At 43.6% G+C, this 19,717-nt stretch overlaps 1 protein-coding gene across 1 annotated transcript in view; it reads left to right on the top strand.

Moving 5' to 3' along the window:
• Positions 1–19,717, top strand: part of CNTROB (centrobin, centriole duplication and spindle assembly protein) — a 1,846,056-nt gene that overhangs the window by 1,024,239 nt on the left and 802,100 nt on the right. The window contains exon 14 of the mRNA XM_044077286.1: positions 14,820–14,986. Coding sequence (XP_043933221.1) covers positions 14,820–14,986 — 167 coding nt within the window. The remainder of the gene's footprint in view (positions 1–14,819; positions 14,987–19,717) is intronic.

Below are 19,717 nucleotides of genomic sequence, written 5' to 3'. Positions count from 1 at the left end.
AGACTTTTTGGACATTATATGTTGATATTTCAGTCTTCAATCCTTTGTAATTGTAAACATCTACAGATACAGTTAGATGACCTTCTATTGATATGCTGCTGTACCCAAAACATGAGGGAGTCTGCCTCTGGCTGACTCGTATATCTGGCCATTTTATAAATGTTAGCTTCTACTGCAAAGTTACGTGCAACGGCCTGCATCACTCAGTGTACGTCTGCCATAAATGGACGTCTGGTATAAAGCAGATGTCAGCATGCACCTACCTCAGGACTTTTCTGCTTGTGACTGCCAGCTCTGGTCATCGCTTGCTTCAAAAAGTGACCTTGTGCTTGTCCTTGCTCAGATGAGTACCCTATAAGGGTTTTTTTGTTATTTTTGCTATGGTGTCGTGAGTTAATGTCAGTTAGTAAGGGCAAGTGTTGGAGTAGAAGGTAGATTCCACATAAAGACTCCCACAAGCTCTTCCTGTTTTGTCTAGGCCAAGACCACGTCCGCACCACTTGTGAAATCTGTCAGGCTTTTATTCCCAAAACTCTTAGGAACCATCTTGCTGCATTAAAATTGTATCTAGAGGAACCATGCTTGAAACGCTTAGCCAAAGACATGGACCCAGTGTCGGGAACCTTGGAAGAGCCGCCCTTAAAAAAAGGCCAAAAAGTCTCTGCCTGATCCTGCTGCTGCGCCCTCTATTCTGACCGTTCCTCTCGAGGCTGGTAAAGGTCTGAGTTGGAATCCTCGAACCTTCCACTGAAGTGTACCCGGGAGGAAGCCGTCAAAGAAGCCGCTAAGACGTCCCAGAGGGAGTCGCAGGCATCTGACTTAGGTGCAGGGGGGGATCCAAGGCTTATCATTTCCGAGGGCCCACATGGGGTTTCCCAAATTGTCGTCCGCAAAGACGTTATCTCTGATGATGTGGAGTGCCACCCGATGTCCAGCCCTCCTTCCCTGCATTGCATAACAGATGCGTCTATGAAGAAGCAAAAATCAAAACATTTTGCTCCATCTCAACTGTCCATACCATCTCACCAGGTGCCTGACTGGCAGACCTTTACTCAGGGCCTACTTAATCCCTTTCTTGCATTATGCAAGGCCTCTCCCCCCTGCCCAGGCCCCTTCAGTCTCTACCCCTAAGGGCAAACTATTAGCTGATACTTCCTCTGAAGAAGTGAATTCTTCAGGGGATGAATCCCTCACACATCCCAAATTGCTTCCCCCTCTGGGGTATGCTTCTTCAGAGGAGGAGTCAAATGAAACAGATTCCCCTGAGGAAGACATTATCTTTGACAAAACAGTAGTGCAAATGAAGGACTTTTTTTAAATGGGACTGAAGTCAGGTTGTGATAGTGAGGAAAAGAGTGCATTCAAACAGCAGTTGCAGGACCTACTAGATAAAGCAGGACAACATGAATTGGTGTTGATAATGGGTGACTTAAATGCACATATCGGGACAGACAGAACAGGATATGAGGACTGCCTGGGTCCACATGGGTGGAGCAATAGAAATAAAGAAGGAGAAGCCATTCTAGACTTCTGTTTGGCAAATGGCTTGATAGTAGCCAACACATGGTTCAGAAAGAGAGACAGTCACAAGATCACATACAAGAGTCACATACAAGAGTCGCCAACATGCAACTCAGGTAGACTTCCTCCTAGTAAGGAAAAGGCACTGGGGTAGAATCCATGATTGCAAAGTCATCCCCAGTGAAACAGTCAGTTCACAGCATAAACCAGTAGTTGCCACAATCAGCTGCAAGCAGTGGTCAGAGAAGGCTCTAAGGTCAACAGAGACCAGGCTGAAGACCTGGAAGTTGACTGGAGAGAAAGTACAGCAGTTCAAGGAATTACTCAGGGCTCTAGCACCCCAAGAAGAGGAGGAAATAGGTGGAGTTGAAGAAGAGTGGCAGCCTAAAACAGCATGTGTTAGGACTACAGAAAAGATATGTGGCCGAGCCAGGTATGGAAATAAGGTACATAAGGAAAGCTGGTGGTGGAATGCAGAAGTGCAGGAAGTAATCAAAAGAAAGGAGGAGTGCAGGAAGAAGTGGGAGATTGAAAAGACTGACCAACTAGGAAGGACTACTGGTTGGCTAACAAAGAAACTAAGAAAGAAGTTGCAATAGCAAAGAATAGGGCATCAGAGGCACTCTATCATCTTCTGGAAAGTGACTCAGTAAGGGACACAAAGAAACTATACCACGTTGCAAGGCAAAGACAGAAAGATAAAGAAGATAGTCAGACACCCTTCATAAGGGATTCCAGCAACAACCTGCTTACCAGCCCACAGGACATCAAAGGCAGATGGAAGGAGTATTCCCAGCAGCTTCTGAATGAAGAAAACCCCACAGAAGCGGTACTGCCCCAGAAACAGCCTACAATGAGAGTAGAAGAGGAGCCCAGCTTAGAAGAAGTAAGAGCAGCACGAAGGAAAATGAAGTCAGGGAAAGCATCAGGCTCAGATGAGGTCACAGCAGATATGATAAAGATGCTGGATGAGCTAGGGGAGAAATGGCTCCTGAGGGTACTAATTGCAGTGTGGAGAGAAAGGCGTATTCCAGATGGCTGGAGAATAAGCATACCCGTGCCAGTGTACAAGAACAAAGGGGACATCCACAACTGTGGACAGTACAGAGGCATCAAACTCCTACCACATTGCATGAAAGTGATTGATAAACGGATACGCATAATAGTAGAATGTAAGATGGGAGATGAACAGTTCGGATTCAGATCAGGATGCAGCGCAGTTGACCCGATGTTTGCATTGAGACAGATACTTGAGAAGAAACTAGAGAAGAGGAGAGAGTCAAACTGGGCTTTCCTAGACTTGGAGAAAACATATGACAAGGTCCCAAGAAAACTGATCTGGGCAGTACTGCGGTAGTTTGAAGTCCCAGAAACATTGGTAGAATTAGTACAGGCTATGTACAGGGACCCAGTGACTCAAGTACGAACAGTGTTTGGCCTCACTGAGGGGTTCCCAGTGGGAGTGGGTGTACACCAGGGTTCAGCTCTGAGACCACTGCTGTTCATACTTGTAATGGACTTCATCAGCAAACAGGTTGGAGGGGTCAGAGCAACAAAGCTGCTGTATGCAGACGATGTGGCAGTACAGGCAGACTCTGATCTAGAACTTCAGCAAAGGATAGGAGAATGGAATGCAAATCTGAAGGCACATGGGATGAAACTAAGCACAGATAAGACAGTGGTAATGGCAGCAGATTGGGGAAATCAGAAGAACCTGAGAATAGAGATAGATGGGAAGATAGTGGAATAGGTAAACAGCTTCAAGTATCTGGGAGGGGTGGTTGAGGAGAAGGGTAGTCTGAATGAAGCGGTCAAAGCTAGAATCAGAGGGGCTGCAGCCAACTGGCATAGAGTATCAGGTGTAGTATATGACAGAAGAATGCCAAAGAAGCTGAAAAGTAAGGTGTACAAGACAGTGGTGCGACCAGTACTACTGTATGGTACAGAAACTTGGGCAGTAAAGGCAGAACAGTTGAAGAAGCTAGAGGTGATGGAAATACGTGCCTGAGAAAGGTGGTAGGATGCACACTGCGGGACAGGCGAAGAAATGAGGACATAAGAGCAGAAGCCAAAGTAGCTCCAATTGCAGAAAAGATCAAAGAAAACAGATTACGATGGTATGGGCACATGTGTAGAAAAGCAGAAGACAATCTGGTGAGGGAGATTTGGGACAGACAGGAAGAAGGTAAGAGGAAGTGAGGGCGTCCAGCAAAGAGGTGGATGGATTGTGTGAAAGAAGATCTGCAACAGTCAGGCATGAGTGTTGAAGAAGGCAGGAGAGTGGCACTGAATCGAGAGAGTTAGCGGCAGTTAATACGATACCCCAACCCCATGTAAATGGGAAAAAGGGGATGATGATGATGATGATGATGATGAAGTCAGGTTACTGAGACTCAAAAAGGTATGACCTCTTAGAAATGGAGTCCCCTAATCCATCTGCAGTTCCTCCTGTGCATCATGCCTTTTTGGATGCCTTCCTGGCTGCCTGTAATGCCCCAGATTCACAATCCCCTGCACCAAAATGCCCAGACAGATTTTATAAAGTCCCTGAAGATGAAAAATTTATTTTCAAAGCCCCTTCTGCAGACCCATCCACTACGTCTGTGGCCTCAGACAAAGCTTCCAAACTTCTCCCCTCCACTTCTCTCCTTCCCTCGGATAAAGAAAGCAGAATAATGGAAAGACGGGGCAAAAAGTATATACCTCTGCCACTTTAGCTGTAAGAGCCATAAACTACCAAACTCATTTGGCCAAATATTCCTTGGCCCTTTTTACTGATGCTATTAAACAATTGGGTGACCTTCCTGATTCCCTCATTAAAGCTAAGGTCTCCAGTCTGTTAAATTCCTGCAGTCAAGTAACTAGACACTCCATAAAGTGTAGTTATGATGCAGTGGAGGCTTCATTAAGGGTTGCTGCCTCAGGTTCTGTCATCAGAAGATATTCCTGTCCTAAGCTACAGCCTCTGTTTGATGACATTGTCAAAACTTATAGACACTCCCTTGAATAGCAAGGCTTTGTTTGGTTCAGCCGCTGCTGAACTCTTTTAAGGCCCTGCAGGCGAAAGGCAGTGAGCTCCGTCTCCCTGCTTCCCCACTTCCAGAGGAACTATCCAGCTAAAACTACCTTTGTGAGAAGGCCTTCCAGACACACACCACCCAAAGGGAAAAAAGATTCTAGGAAGCAGACCCTCTCCAGGTCTCCTCCCTCTACTGCAGTTCAAAAACAGCCTTTTCAGGCCTAGCCTGGTAGTCCATGACTATCAGGCCTTAAGCCCAGACACCCTCCTCTCCGTGACAGAATGCAGAGGATCCAATTCTTCCGTTTCTGGTTGATATCCTTATCCAGGCATCGTCCCCACAGTTGGTCCAACAACATCTAGACTTTACCATCTCCTTCTTGAGGCTTCTGGGGTTTACCATAAACCTTCACAAACCCTACCTGACGCCCTCTCAGGATCACGTGTTCTTAGGATACAGGATGTTAACAGGAAAAATGATGACCCGTCTCCTCCAGACAAGATTCTGTTCCTCACCTCCTATTTCCGGGAAATTCTCCCTCTCCAAGCCGTGCTGGCCAGGGAGTTACTGATGCTCCTGGGATTCATGGCCTCCACCATTCCTTTGGTACCTGTAGCAAGTCTACATATGAGGAAATTCCAATGGTATTAAGGACAATCTGGGAACAACACCTGCAGTCCGTGGAGGTTATGGTACCCTTGCTTCCCTGCCTTTCCAGGGAACTAAATTGGTGGATTGCCCAGATCTCTGCCCATCCAGGTCTTCCCCTGCAACTTCTTCCCCCCAACCAGGATCTGTACACAGATGCTTCAGACTCAGGTTGGGAAACAATCTTAGGAGAATGGAGAGTAAGAGACACCAATAAAGGGAATACATCACTATCAAGGAGATGAGAGCCTTGATACTGACCCTTCAAATATTCAAGGCTCAGATTCCACCAGGTGTGCGGAGATGGTATACAGGCAATACCACTATACTGTGGTACATCAACAAATGGGGGTCAAAGTCTTGCCTCCTATGCAGTTTCACTCTACATGTGTGAGAAATCGCACAACAGAGACAAATAAACCACCTAGCCATCTAACTACTTTCTCCAGGGAATGTCATGGCAGATGCCGTAAGCAGGACCATGACTCAATCCCACAATTTGATGGTAAACATGGATGTATTCCTGGACCTGGTCCATTGATAGGGTATACCTCAGGTAGACCTTTTTGCCTCCCCCATGAGCAGACCACTCCCAACGTTCTGCACCAGGATACCCTCTCCCAGGGCATGAAGGGTGGATGCTCTTTCCTTCCCATAGAAGGAGATGTTCACTTATGCTTTCCCTCCTTTCCTCTCTAACAAAAAGTTCTGCTGAAGATTCAGAGAGACTCAAATCTTGTTGGCCAAGGCAGCATTGGTTCCCCCTATTATATCATCTAGCCAAAGGCAATCACCACAAGTTACCCCACCGGATGGACCTGCTGACACAGGAGAAGGGAACCCTTATACACCCCCAAATATCCATCCTGAACCTTACACTGTGGTTGATAAGGCATTGATTCCCTTCAGACACCTTTATACCGAGGACATGCTTCAAGTAGTGCAGGAGGCCAGAAAACCCACTACCAGAAAATCCTATCTGTCCAAGCGGAAAAGATTTTCTGTTTGGTGTTTAAAACAAAATTTCCAACCACTGGCTGTAGAACCTCCAGTGGTTTTGTCTTACCTGTGTGAACTTGATGAACTCTGGCTTGTCATACTCCTCAGTTAAAACACATTTGACTGCCATCTCAGCATGTCTACCTCTTGCCCCTCCTCTAGCTTCCAGACTGGAAGTCAAGCTCTTTTTAAAGGGGGTGCTACACATTAGACCTCCAAGGAAACCACCTAGCCATCTAACTAACCCCCCGGATCTTTATTGTGTATTGGAAAAGCTGACCTTATTGCCCTTTGAGCCAGCCAAGGACTGCTCTCTCCAACACTGCACATGGAATACTATTCTTTTGGTTTCCATTACTTCAGCCAGATGGGTCTCCGAACTGCAAGCCCTCATGTCCTTGCCCACTTTCACAGTTTTCCACAAGGACAGGCTTTGCATACACACTAACCCATCCTTCATGCCCAAAGTAGTTAATGACCTTTCCCTGAATCAGGCTATCAATCTTTCTACCTTCTTCCCTTTGCCTCAAAACCTCTGCTGAAAGGATCTGTCATTCCCTGGATGTACATAGACAACTCAGGTACTGTTTGGCCAAGATCAAATCCATTTGTAAATCTGATAGGCTTTTTGTCTCCTATCACCCAAGAGTCCTGGCACATCCTTTTTCCAAGCAAACCATTTCCTTCTGGCTCTCTCAAGCTATTTCTTTTTGCTGCACAGCCCACGACAAAAGGCTTTCCTTTCCAGTGAAGGCACACTCCACTAGGGCTGTGTCCTCCTCTGGTGCCTTCTTTAAGGGTTTGGATACATCTGCCATTTTAGAAGCAGCTACATAGTCATCTGTCCACGCTTTCACCAAACACTATAAATTGGACATCATTTCCAGGTCCAGAGCAGGATTTGCCAGGGCCATTCTTCATGGCTGTGTGGAACACGTCTCTGTTCCTCCACCCAATTCTTAATAGCATGAGCTTTTGCACTCTCCCTCATGTTATGGATACAGCAACATATGAAAAGAAAGACGTAGTATAGTTGTGTAAAATCTTATCATAACTTTAGATGATCTCTTCTATATGCTGCTGTATAGTTTTCCACCTCGTCTTCCCCCTGATGCTTGCCTCCTGAGTACCCACTCCACAGTCACTGGTTTCTGGCAGCATCCAGTTTTGAGGTAGGTGCATGCTGATGTCTGCTTCATACCCGACGTCCGTTTATGGCCAACGTACGCTGAGTGATGCGGGCTGTCACACACAGCTTCGCAGTAGAAGCTAACTTTGGTAAAATGGCCAGACATAGGAGTCAACTAGAGGCAGACTCCCTCATGTTATGGATACAGCAGCATATAGAAGAGAAGGACATCTAAAGATTTTACACAGCTATACTTTCTTTTCTCTATATTCTGTCCTTGTGAAACCTTTTATTTTCCTTTCCTTGTGCAGTTGCAGTACTGTTTTTTGTAAAATTTAATCATTTAAAAGTCAAGATGTGAATAAGTTCTATCTCGCCGTCCATTCTTGCAGATGGGTTCGGAGCCGATCCTCGACTCCGAGTCAGCCTACTACAAAGCTTGAGGTCTTCAGATAGCTCGAGGCCAAGTCTCTATTCCATGATGCATCTAGAGTTACCCCAGATCTAGTTTGCTGCTGCAATAGATCGGAGGTTCTCGTTAGCTCCGGCCAGTAAAAACATTTATTTATTGAAAATATCTAATATTATTGATAAATAATTTCTGTTTTGTATCTTAGATATTTAGATAAGCTCTTATAGCTTTTGTGTAGTTCCCTTCCCTTTGTGTGCACTTTTTTCTTCATCTAGTATTTATCTCTCTCGGCTTTGTTTATTTAGGCCTAGTTCATTAGTTGTGTGCTGGTACCTTTAGATTTAGTCTTAGAGTTAAAAAGTGACATTTCTGTCACAGCTTTGAAATACTTTATCTTAGAGTTTAGATAAAAGTGTGTGCATTAGTAGTTATATTATAGTTGTGTGCATTTATATAGTGACTTTTCTGTCACAACTTGCTTATATTTACTCTCTACAATTTAGACAAATAGTTTTGTGTGATTAATTTTTAGCCTGTAGTTTTAGAAAGGCTTGTTGTTTAATTGTTGTTGGGTGCTTCTATTTTTTTACGGCACCCTATTGGCATTGTGTATTTCGAAATTGCTGTTGATGAAGACAAACACCCTAAGTCAGGGTTTATAAAATGTCCAAATTTGTGGGCAGAAAATGTCTGTCACTGACAGTCACGTAAATTGTGTTTATTGTTTGGGAGCATTGCATTTCCAGGAAAGCTGCTCCATCTGTCATTCTTTCTCTTCTAGGGTTCTCCAGGAGAGAAAGAGAAAATTGATCGACAGAGGTTTATTTAAAACTTCATTCCAAGAAGCTTTGAGCGACCAAGATGGATCCAGTAAGTCCTAAAAGTCTTCTACGACTTCTACATCTGAGGTTAAGAAATCTAAAGTCTTCGATGTCAGTTCCACAGACCTCAGAGCCGACTGACTTATCCTTTTGGAGCCGGTATCCAAAGCGCCTAAATCTCCACTCTGAGTCTGTACCACCTTCTATCCACTCATCTCGGTCTTTGATTAGCCTTTCCGATTTGGATGTGGATTGTGTGGTGAAGAAGCTTTTACAGGCACCGGCCTCTGCTAAATTCTTATCGGCTCCGACCCAAACAGCTTCGGAACCGAAGACCCTTTTACCAGCTATTACTCTTCCTCCTCCGAGCCATAGCGGTCCTTCGGAGCCAGAGGAGTCGGACTTGTTGATTGTGGCGCCTTTGGAGCCAGCGCCTGTTCCAGTGTCTTCGGCTCCATTTACTCTGCGCCGATCGAGGAAGCTAGGAACTGACACTCTCTGGTGAGGTCCAGGGAGGATAGTCGGACCGACTTGTTGGTTCCAACTCCGCCTCTTGGGGCTTCGGCTCGGATGAGCTCGGCTTCTACCTCTGGCTCACAGCCCAGTGTCCTGGTGCTGGGGGTATTGACAGTTTCCTCTGATCCGTCGGTCCCTTCATATCGGAGCAGAGGTGCCTTCGAATCCATGAGGAGAGTTATGTTTCCTAAGACATCTTCGACTTCAGGTCCGGCTACCTCATCCCCTAAAGCACCTGTGTCTGCTTCTGCTTCACAGATCTTTGCCAAGCGTAGAGACCGAGAGCCTCAGGAATCCCCGTTGGGTGGCCCCTGCTCTTCCAAGACCTCACCAGAAGCCCCCACTGATGAGGTTCCCAGTCAGAGAGTCTGAAAGAGGAAGCATCTAGACTCCCCACAGGAGTCCCTGACATCTGATACAGACATGGATGAATCAGAGGGGTCCCCACGGCCCCCCTCTGAGGATATCTCATTTGCTGAGATGTTAGAAATCCTTAGGCAGAGGGGTGACTGGCAGTCCACCAACCCTACTGAAGGTGAGTCAGTTCTCCTGAAGGCTTTCTGGTCTCAGCCCTCCATCTCTTGGGTGTCTCCACCCTTCGATGAGCTTATGCAGCTGGTCTCAATAAGGGCATGGGAGTCTCCGGACACCATGGAGCCTGTCCCCAGGAGGCTTAATAAATTTATCTCTGCTCCCCAGGACAAATCTTTTCTGACCATGAGTGTGCCAGTTGATGCCATGGTGGTGGCGGCAGCCACCAAAAAGGAAATTTCAGAAACTTCCTCTTCTATCCATCCTCCTAACAGAGATTCTGGGATCATGGGTAGATATGGGAAGTGCATTTACAGTTCATCGACTTTTGCACTGCATTCGCTCAACTGTCAAACTCATTTTACTAGACTGCAAAGAGATCTCCTTAAAGAGCTGGGAGATGCTCTTCACGGTACAGTAGCTGCAGGAGCTTGAGATAGTTGCCTCCCAGCTTGCTACCCTCAATTCCATAGGTAACTCGTCCATGTGCCTCATTTCGTATGCAGCTGATGGAATGAGCAGGGCAGCGGGTACAGGAATTGCTCTTAGGAGATGCTCCTGGATGCGCTTGTGTTCCTTCGCGGAACCCTTCAAGTCATCCTTTGTAAATACCCCTTTTGATGGCTCATCCCTTTTCGGGCCCAAAGTTAAGGAAACTTTGACCAGGTGTGAGCAGGAAGGAAAGACTCTGTCTGCCGTCGGAGTCCATTTTACCACCCCTACTAGACCCTACCCCAAGGGTCAAAAGGGAGGGAAGATGTGGTTCCGAAAAGCCCAAGGAGCCTTTCAGAACCCCCCCTCCAGGGGCAGAGGAGGGGGCAATAATGGAAGACGCTGCCCTCACAGCAGAGGGGGTCCACAAAACCAGGGTGACAGAGATCACTTCTTTGGAAAGCCCTACCAGCGCTCCTGAAAGGAGGCCCGGCCGTCCTACTCTGGAGGCAGTCGGGGGTCGCTTATCTTTGTATCCAGATGCCTGGCTCAAAATAACAAACGACAACTGGGTACAAAGTAGCATTTCCAGAGGATATTTCATTCCTTTCACCACACCCCCTCCACTGACAAAAAAAAAATCCCGAACCTTCCACCCAGTTACAGGGAACAGGCAACAATAGAGGTCCAATCGTTGCTAACAAAAAGAGTCCTCCAGCCAGTCCCAGCAGACCAGATAGGATCTTGAACTTAGACAAGTTCCAAAAAAGACAGAGGACTGGAGACCTATATTGGATCACAGCAGAGTAAAACAGATCTGTCAAGAAAGAGAAGTTTTGGATGGTCACGCTTCAGTTGATACTTCCCTTTTTAGGGAAAGACAATTGGATGTGCTCGACAGATCTCCAGGAAGCGTACTACTGCATAAAAATGGCCAGACCATCCAGGGATCATCTGCATTTCTGGCTGGGAGTCCGTCATTACCAATTTCGAGCTCTGCCCTTTGGTCTCACTACAGTCCCCAGACTGTTCACCAAATGCATGGCAGTGGTCATGGCTTACCTGGATTAGGATTCCAGGTGTTTCCATACTTAGAAGATTGGCTCCTCACCGCCGCCACCAGGCATCAACTCATTCGAGCCAGGGACACCACTCTTTTACTCTGCAGTCAGCTGGGCATTACAATAAACGCAGGAAAATCGGCCGTGTTGCCATCGCAACATACCGTTTTTATCGAAGCAGAATTGGAAACCACCACCACCATGCTGAGACTTCCAGTAGAAAGAGTCTTACTACTCTGTCAACAGGTCCACAATCTGATATCCAAAAACAAGGCTCCAGCATCAGAAGTACTAAAATGGTTAGGCATGTTGGCAGCTGCAATATTGGCCATACAGCTGGGTCGCATGCACATGCAGATTCTGCAGTGGCTGTTATTCACTCAATGGTCTTAGCAAGAGCTCCCAATGTTTCACCTTATAATGATCATGAACTCATGCAAAAAGGATCTTCAGTGGTGGTTGACCTTTCTTCATTTCACAATAGGTCGTACTTTTGTCGTACCCCCACCAACGGCCACAGTGACCATGGATGCTTCCCTGATTGGGGGGGGGGCATTTTCACAGAAGAACAGCCCAAGGCACATGGACCAATCAAGAGAGACATCTGCATATCTATGTCCTAGAGATGAGAGCAGTACTTTTAGTATTGCAGTACTTCCAGGACTCTCTTCCGCTGGGTACAATTGCGATTCAGACAGACAACATGTCAGTGGTCTGGTACTTGAACAAACAAGGAGGAACCAGGTCCTTTCCCCCCTTTGTCATGAGGCCCTAAGAGTATCGCAGTGGGCTATATCCACCCAGCACTTTCTGTTAGCAATGCACATCCCGGGGAAATCCAGTGTGATAGCAGACAAGCTGAGTAGAACAATTTTGTTGCCTCATGAGTGGTCCCTCAAGAAAGAAATAGCGGACAGGTTATTCCGCAGGTGGGGCCAGCCTTGCTGCGACCTTTTTACTAGCATATGAACACGAAATGCAGAAGCTACTTTGCCGTAATTCCCCCTCTGGGAGAAGCCCCAGGAATGCACTCGTACACAATTGGCCTCCGGGTCTCCTCTATGCATTCCCACCAATCCCATAATACCCAAGGTACTACAGAAAGCAAAAGCTCTGGGAAGGACCATCATTCTAATAGCCCTTCATTGGCCTCATCAGATTTGGTTCCCCTCCTTTGACTTCATCTTTTGGAGGACCCAGTTCCAGATCTTCTGACGCACTTGTCGGGGGAACTTCATCCCTCTCTTCAGTCCCTAAAACTGACAGCTTGACTGCTCCAGTTCCCATTATAGCCAGGTTCCAGAACCTTTCTAATGAGATGAAGCAAATTCTCACATCCTCTCATAAATCCACTACGAGGAAAGCTATACCTTATCAAATGGAAAACATTTTCTATATGGGCCTCTCAAAACAACATTGATCCCTACCCTAGCCCCTATGGCCTCTATACTAGAGTCCTTGACCATGATCTTCAACAAAGGAGCTGCAGCAGCAACAGTTCATGTTCAACTTGCTGCCATTTCTAATTTTCACCTTGGATTTTTGAAGGGTTGAACATTGTCACACAAACTATCCAAAGCCTTTCTCAAAGGGACCTTTCATCTCAGACCACCTGTGAAAACTCTCTATACCCCATGGAATCTAAATTTTATGCTTTCTCACATTATTCTCCCTCTATTCGAACCAGCTTCCTCATGTGACCTCAAATTTTTGTCATGGAAGACCATCTTTTTAGTAGCTATCACTTTTGCCCGCAGTGTCAGAGCTTCAAGCCTTGTCCACTAAGCCTCCTTATTTGATTTTCCATGCTGACAGAGTTTCACTTGGAACTAACCCCTCCTTTTTGCCTAAAGTTTGCTTTGAAGCTAATCCTAATCAAATTATTGATTTGCCAGTTTTCTTCCCCAATCACTCCAGCAATTTAGAATATATGCTGCACAAACTTTGTTCATAGACAGCACGGATTTTGGATAGAACAAAAGATTTTATGAAATCTGAACAGCTTTTCATTTCTTTTTCAGAGTCAAGGAAAGATATGCCACTGGCTAAAACAACTCTAAGTAGTTATCTGATTGTATCACATTTGCTTATTCAGCTGCTAATATGCCCTCACAACATAAAATTAAGGCTCACTCCACCAGAACAGTGTCTACATCATCTGCCTTTTCTGCCAGACTTCCTATAGATGACATTTGTGCAGCAGCCACTTGGTCAAGACCTCCTACATTTATCACTCATTACTAAGTTGACAGGGCCTTCTTTGGGTCTACTGACCTGAAAAACGTACTCTGGTGAGACACCCGAGATAGATGGTGCTTGGGACACTACCCACTTGTAAGAATGAACGGCGAGATAGAACAACTTCAGATAAAGAAGTTATGTACTTACCATAACATTCCATGTGAGTTGTTCATCTCGCCTTCATTATTACTTCCCACACACCTACCCCCTCCAGGTTTTTCGAAGAGTGAGATGCTGGATTCTTCCTGGTTGCTCAACCCTTCTATAGCTTTTTATTATGGCGTGATAGAATGACATATGGTATTATTATATGCAGCAAACAAGATCTGAGATAACTCTAGGTGCATCATGGGGTAGGGACTTGGCCTCGAGCTATCTGAAGACCTAGAGCTTTGTAGTAGGCTGACTCGGAGCCGAAGATCATCTCCAAACCCATCTGTAAGAAAGAAGGCGAGATGAACAACTCACATGGAACGTTATGGTTAGTACATAACTTCTTTTTTTAATTTGTTCATTTGGCAAGGACTTTGTGGTGTTTTTTTCCTGGGGAGATGTATCCTCAGATCATTATTGTGACTGTTGCAGTATGTTCCTTTGAAGAGAGAGACTGGTTGACCAACAGCTATCACAATGTAAAGTTGGTTGGCTCATAAAAAGAGTCAAATTGTTTCCGTAGTGTGGTTCCAGTGCATCTTAAACAGACATGTTTCCTACCTTAGTCACTTCAGACCTTCATCAAACACCGCTTGAACAGTGGTCTGGGAGTCATTTCTCTTTTTTGACGTTGATAGTTCAAGGCTCCACCTTCTTAGCACTTAACTTTTGTACTTTCTTTGACTTTGATTTCTTGGTTAGGTGTAAATTTTACTGCAAATGATGCTTCCCAACATTTATTAGCTATGTATTTCACCATATCAGAGGTCTTCTACTGTGGATGTTAAGTTCTCATCATTTCACTTAGCCCTTTTAATTAGATGGACTTTGTCAGCAAGTATATTTTTATGTTGTGTTTTACAGTTTGTTTATCATGTTGTGTATTCAAAGTGCTTAGGTGTTGAAATTGGGAGCACACAGGCTCATGTACATTTTCTTAGTCTGATATATGACATTATGATGTAGGCGAGCCAGAATGCAGATATCGGAAGAGGAATTTTCAATGACTAACAATTGCAGAAAGGCCAGTATTACATATCTGATGTTTATCTGAGAGCATTATTATATAGAAGCATTTGTATTATAAGTTATCACAGCATCTAGTTGGGAAGAAACATTCTGCAAATACATTCATGTCTAATACTATATAGTGTGTGTCTGTGTGCATACCCTGCCTAAAGTTATTGCTAGTTTCATTTGATCTAGAATATGCAATTTGTCATAGATATTATTACACTTGAGTACCTTAATGTAGTTAACCTTATGGGTGTTGGGTGTGGTCTGTGCTCAAAATGAGTTCTCACAGTTGACCAGTGTTTTTGTTCAATTTGATAGCTCCTCCTTTCCACCATGATTTAATGGCTGAACATCCATATACGGATGGACAAGATTACCCCTGTGAGAAAGGCAGTCCACCCATGCTCAGATCCAATTCTGTAAATAAACATCCTGTCCAGAAATTGGACCCAAGACAGACAGAACTGCAGCATTACATTCAGTTGGTATGTATCTGCATGCTTAGTGTTCCTTGTTCAATTTCACAATTCAGTAGGAAGAAATGAACTGTGTACACAAAGTGTATGTGTCTATATCTAGAATTTTGAAGATATTAGCTATGAAATAAGAGAATTGCATATATAATTTCTGAGTTAATACATTTCTCTCAAATTCGTTTGCTGTGTGGCAGCTCATCCTTATACAACATAATACATATATGACATTAGAAATGCTGATATCTGTATATAATTATAGTCTGTCATTAATTCAGGTTCAGAATTTTAACAGTAATATGATGCATCCATGTGCTAGTTCACATGGATTTTTTTACTTTCTCTACAAGGCAGAATATTCTGAGAGTCCCTCGGTAGACTAAATATGAAGGCATGTTATTCCATCATTTCTTCTGCCATTAAATAGCATAAATAAATGCAGTGGCTAGGGCGACAAAACTTCAAAACTTTCCTGCAGCCAAAGAGTGTTGCTTTACGAGCTTTGCTTGATAAGCAGTTGATTAGCTCTTCAAGAAGACTGGGCATACAAGTACCCCATTGGGGATTACCATCCGCATCTATTTTTTGACAAAAAAAGGTATTCTGATCTGTTAAATAAGTCTTTTGTAAGGTATTTCACCCCTTTTAAACACTTGACAAAATAATTTACCACAGAACTTAATTTTTCTGACATGCTTTGAGGTATTTTCTGTGCAAATTTGTGTATTTAAGATAAAATAAACTTGTAGCTCAAATTTTGTTTCTTGGCGCTGTCTGGGCTCCCACAGCCACTTATCAGACACATTTTCTGGTTGTAAGCTGGTCATGAGTTTTTGTGGGGAATTCCCTAACTTATTATTTTTGTGAGGAAAGTCTTCTGCTTATGTATAAACTTGTTGGGAGAGGTTGAGGACAAGTGTGTTGGATGATTGTCACAAAAATACTTACCGCTTGGCAATGCTATCCACCTGTGAGACTCCTTTCATGGCTAGAATATGGACCAGGGTCCTGGTGATGTTATTGATTCTTTCCCCCAGCCACAAAAAGAAAAATATTATTTGAGAAATTTTCATCTTCACGTCAGCTTCTTAGTTGCCTCAATCACTGGTAGGTGACTGTTGTGGCCATCATTTGTTCGTCAGACTACTCGTCTTTTTTTTTTCTTGGTCCCTCTGATGTTTCTCCTTGAGATGCCCTATCGACCGAGGAGGCAAGCACATCCTTGGTGGCTGTCCGGTTACCCTTTTGGGTAAGAGAACCACTCTTGTCAGCTTTGGGGAAGGCACTAGATGGTGCCCTTTGCGTAGTCATTCTGAAAATCCTCTTCCCTGAGGTATAAAAGCATCTATTTAGCCGTTCTATTTTTGTTTTTTTTTTTGGTGGGGGGACATCTAGAAAAAGGAAGGTGAGATCTAGTCATTTTTTCCCTCCCAAAGCAGATGACTGGCTGGGATTGGCAAAAGGGCTGTTAAGAGCCTTTCAGACTTTGAGTGCTGATTGTTCTTCTCAAAAGAGAGAAAATGTTGTTCCCTATCAGATACTGATTTCCCAGTCTGAGGGACCGGAGTAGGAATGGGATTGTCATTCTCCTGAAGAATCTGACTCTGAATGGAGCTTTTCTTCAGATTCTCCTCCTGAAGAGTAGTCTTTTCTAATACTGTTGCTATAGAGAGAGGAAATTCTCTCAGTGGGAACAAAGACATGGCAGCATATTAACAGAGATATTATGATTTATTAGAGATTTTCCTCAATTTGCAGCTATACCTCGTTTTGTCAGTGTAAGAGAATGCCTTTTTGACAGTCTTCCCTTTTTTTCTGAGTTAGTCATATCCTCCTAAAATGCCCTAGTCCCATATGTTTCTTTTCTTCTAATCCCATGGCAGATCCAGCAGTAATTTCCTTGTCAATGTTAGCTTCTTAGAGATTTCTTTCAGCTGCCAACCTTAACCCTTCTGACAAACTAGGAAAGGTTTTTAATATATTTGGTAAAAAAAAGTTTGTTGCTGTTCTTCTTCCCTGGTTTACTGAACTGTAAATTGCCAGACAGATGTTATGTCTGAGGCTTTTGCTGGCTTTGATAATTTATGGAATTTAATTGCTGATCTCTCCTTTCTTCAGATACTAAAGCATCTATGTGTTTTGTGATATCTGCCAAGTCTCAGGTAATTAAACATTCTTTGAAATGTGATTATGGCACTGATGTTTCCAGAACTGCTGCCATTTGCTCTGTTTTGAGAATATTTGTTTGGTTATAGTCCTAAAATTTACCAGAGGATATTAAACCTGAAACTTGTACCCCTGAAAAAAAAGTGTGTAATTTAGTCCTTCCTCTGCAGATTTCCTTAAGGGGTTTGGCGAAATGGGGAAGGTTAATTCAGGGAGATACCCAGACAGTTCAATCTTCCTTTCCAACATAGAAAAGAGACTTTTCTGTCTGTTAAGGTGTCTCTTTTAGGAAGCAGAAGAAGCATGCCTAAACAAGGCTCATGCAAAAACAAAGTTAAAAAAATAACGGCGTCTCAAAACCAAGGATAACCTAAAACGTCAGACTGACTGCCCCCACAGGATTTTCTCCTTTTCACTCTGAAAATTCTGTACATTTGTCCCAGTGATTATGGCTTTACTATCCTGTGTGGCATGATATAACCTCGAACAGCTGACTTTTTGAAAATTCAGTTCTAAATGGTTACAGCTGGCTGTGGGACTTCCTTCCTTGCTTTCAAGAGGTCCCTCCACATTTTTCCAGACAAACCGTCCTGTTTTCTCTTGTGAGACGCTGTCTCTGGGATAGTAGAACATGTTCCCTCAGATCAAACAGGGGAAGGATTTTATTCATGAACTGTTAAGTGCCAAAGAATGAAGGATCTTTTGTAAAACTTCACCTTATGGTTCCAAAATTCAAAGTATTTTCTCTAAAGTCCCTGTTACCCCTTGTTCTTTCTGCCAGTGGTCTGGTATCATTGGATTTAAAAGATGCTTTTCAATCACATTCCACTCAACAGTTTTGGGTGCTTTTTGCATGTGTATGTCTGGTTTACATTTTTATTTTGCTATTTTTTCATTTGGGTTATGTACAGCACCTAGAGTATTTGTAAAGTGTCTGGTTCCTGTAATAGCCCATTGAAGGTTGCAGGACATCAGTATTTTCCTTATTTAGGCAATTGCTGATTTTTTTTTTACAGATTCCTTCACAACTTGTCAAGAATCTCTGGCTTTGGTAGTATACCTATTTCTTAGCAGAGGATTTCAAGTCAACAGGATGAAATCTGTCATTCCTTATCACAAGATATTGTATCTAAGATGTATTTTAGATTCAACACTTATGGTGGCAATTAATCCTTAAGACGAAGTGGAGCATTACAGGGAACAATTTCTGATATTTTCAAACCAGATCCTGGCATCTGCCAGAGAATTTCTCAGAATCCTAGGTTTGATTGCCTCAACTATTTTCATGATTCTCTTGGCCAGACTTCATAAGAGAAATCATTTTTATCAACACCAGCATAGTCTACAATGGATATAAAAAGTTTACACAAACCTGTTAAAATGCCAGGTTTTTGTGATATAAAAAAATGAGACCACAATAAATCATTTCAAAACTTTTCCCACCTTTAATGTGACCTGTAATCTGTACAATTCAATTGAAAATCAAACAAATCTGTTAGGGGAAAAATATAAAAAGTAAAAAACGTACAAAATGCTGGTTGCATAAGCGTGCACATTCTTAAACTAATACTTTGTTGAAGCACCTTTTGATTTAATTACAGCATTCAGTCTTCTTTGGTACACACCTGTCATCAATTAAAGAGACTGACTAACCCCAAATAAAGTTCAGTTGTCCAAGTAGGATTTTTCTGCCATTTACTCAGTTGCCTGCTACAGCAAAAGCCATGGTTCACAGACAGCTTACAAAGCATCAAAGGGATCTCATTGTTGAAAGTTATCAGTCAGAAGGGTACAAAAAATTTCCACAGCATTAGATATACCATGGAACACAGTGAAGACAGTCATCAAAAAGTGGAGAAAATGTAGGACAACAGTGATGTTGCAAAGAACTGGACGTCCCTCAAAAATTTATGAAAAGACAAGACAAAAACTGGTCAGGGAGGCTGCCAAGAAACTACAGCAATACTGAAGGAGCTGCAAGAATTTCTGGCAAGTACTGGTTGTGTACTAAATGTGACAGCAATCTCCCGTATTCTCCATATGTCTGGACTGTGGGGTAGGGTTGCAAGACGGAAGCCTTTTCTTACACAGAAAAACGTCCAGGCCCAGCTAAAATTTGCAAAACAATACATCAAATCTCCCAAAAGCATATGGGAAAAGGTGTTATGGTCTGATCAGACCAAGGTTGAACTTTTTGGCCACAATTCCAAACTGTATGTTTGGCATAAAAACAGCACTTCACATCGCCAAAAGAACATCATCCCCATAGTGAAGCATGGTGGTGGCAGTATCATGCTTTGGGGTTGCTTTTCTTCAGGCTTTAGTCAAGGTGGAATGAATTATGAACAGTTCTAAATACCAGTCACTTTTGGCCCAAATCATTCAGGTGTCTGCTAGAAAGATGATCTATTTCACCTTTCAGCACAACAATGACCCCAAGCATACATCCAAATCAACAAAAGAATGACTTCAGCAGAAGAAAATTAAAGTTTTGGAATGGTCTAGCCACAGCTCAGACCTAAATCCAATAGAAACTCTGTGGGGTGACCGGAAGAGGGCTGTGTACAAGAGATGCCT

Source organism: Protopterus annectens, chromosome 7.part0 (assembly GCF_019279795.1).
Source record: "Protopterus annectens isolate FY-2018-M chromosome 7.part0, PAN1.0, whole genome shotgun sequence".
Lineage (NCBI taxonomy): Eukaryota > Metazoa > Chordata > Ceratodontiformes > Protopteridae > Protopterus > Protopterus annectens.
The sequence above is the reverse complement of the archived record's forward strand: the minus strand, read 5'-3'. Positions and strand labels throughout refer to the sequence as shown.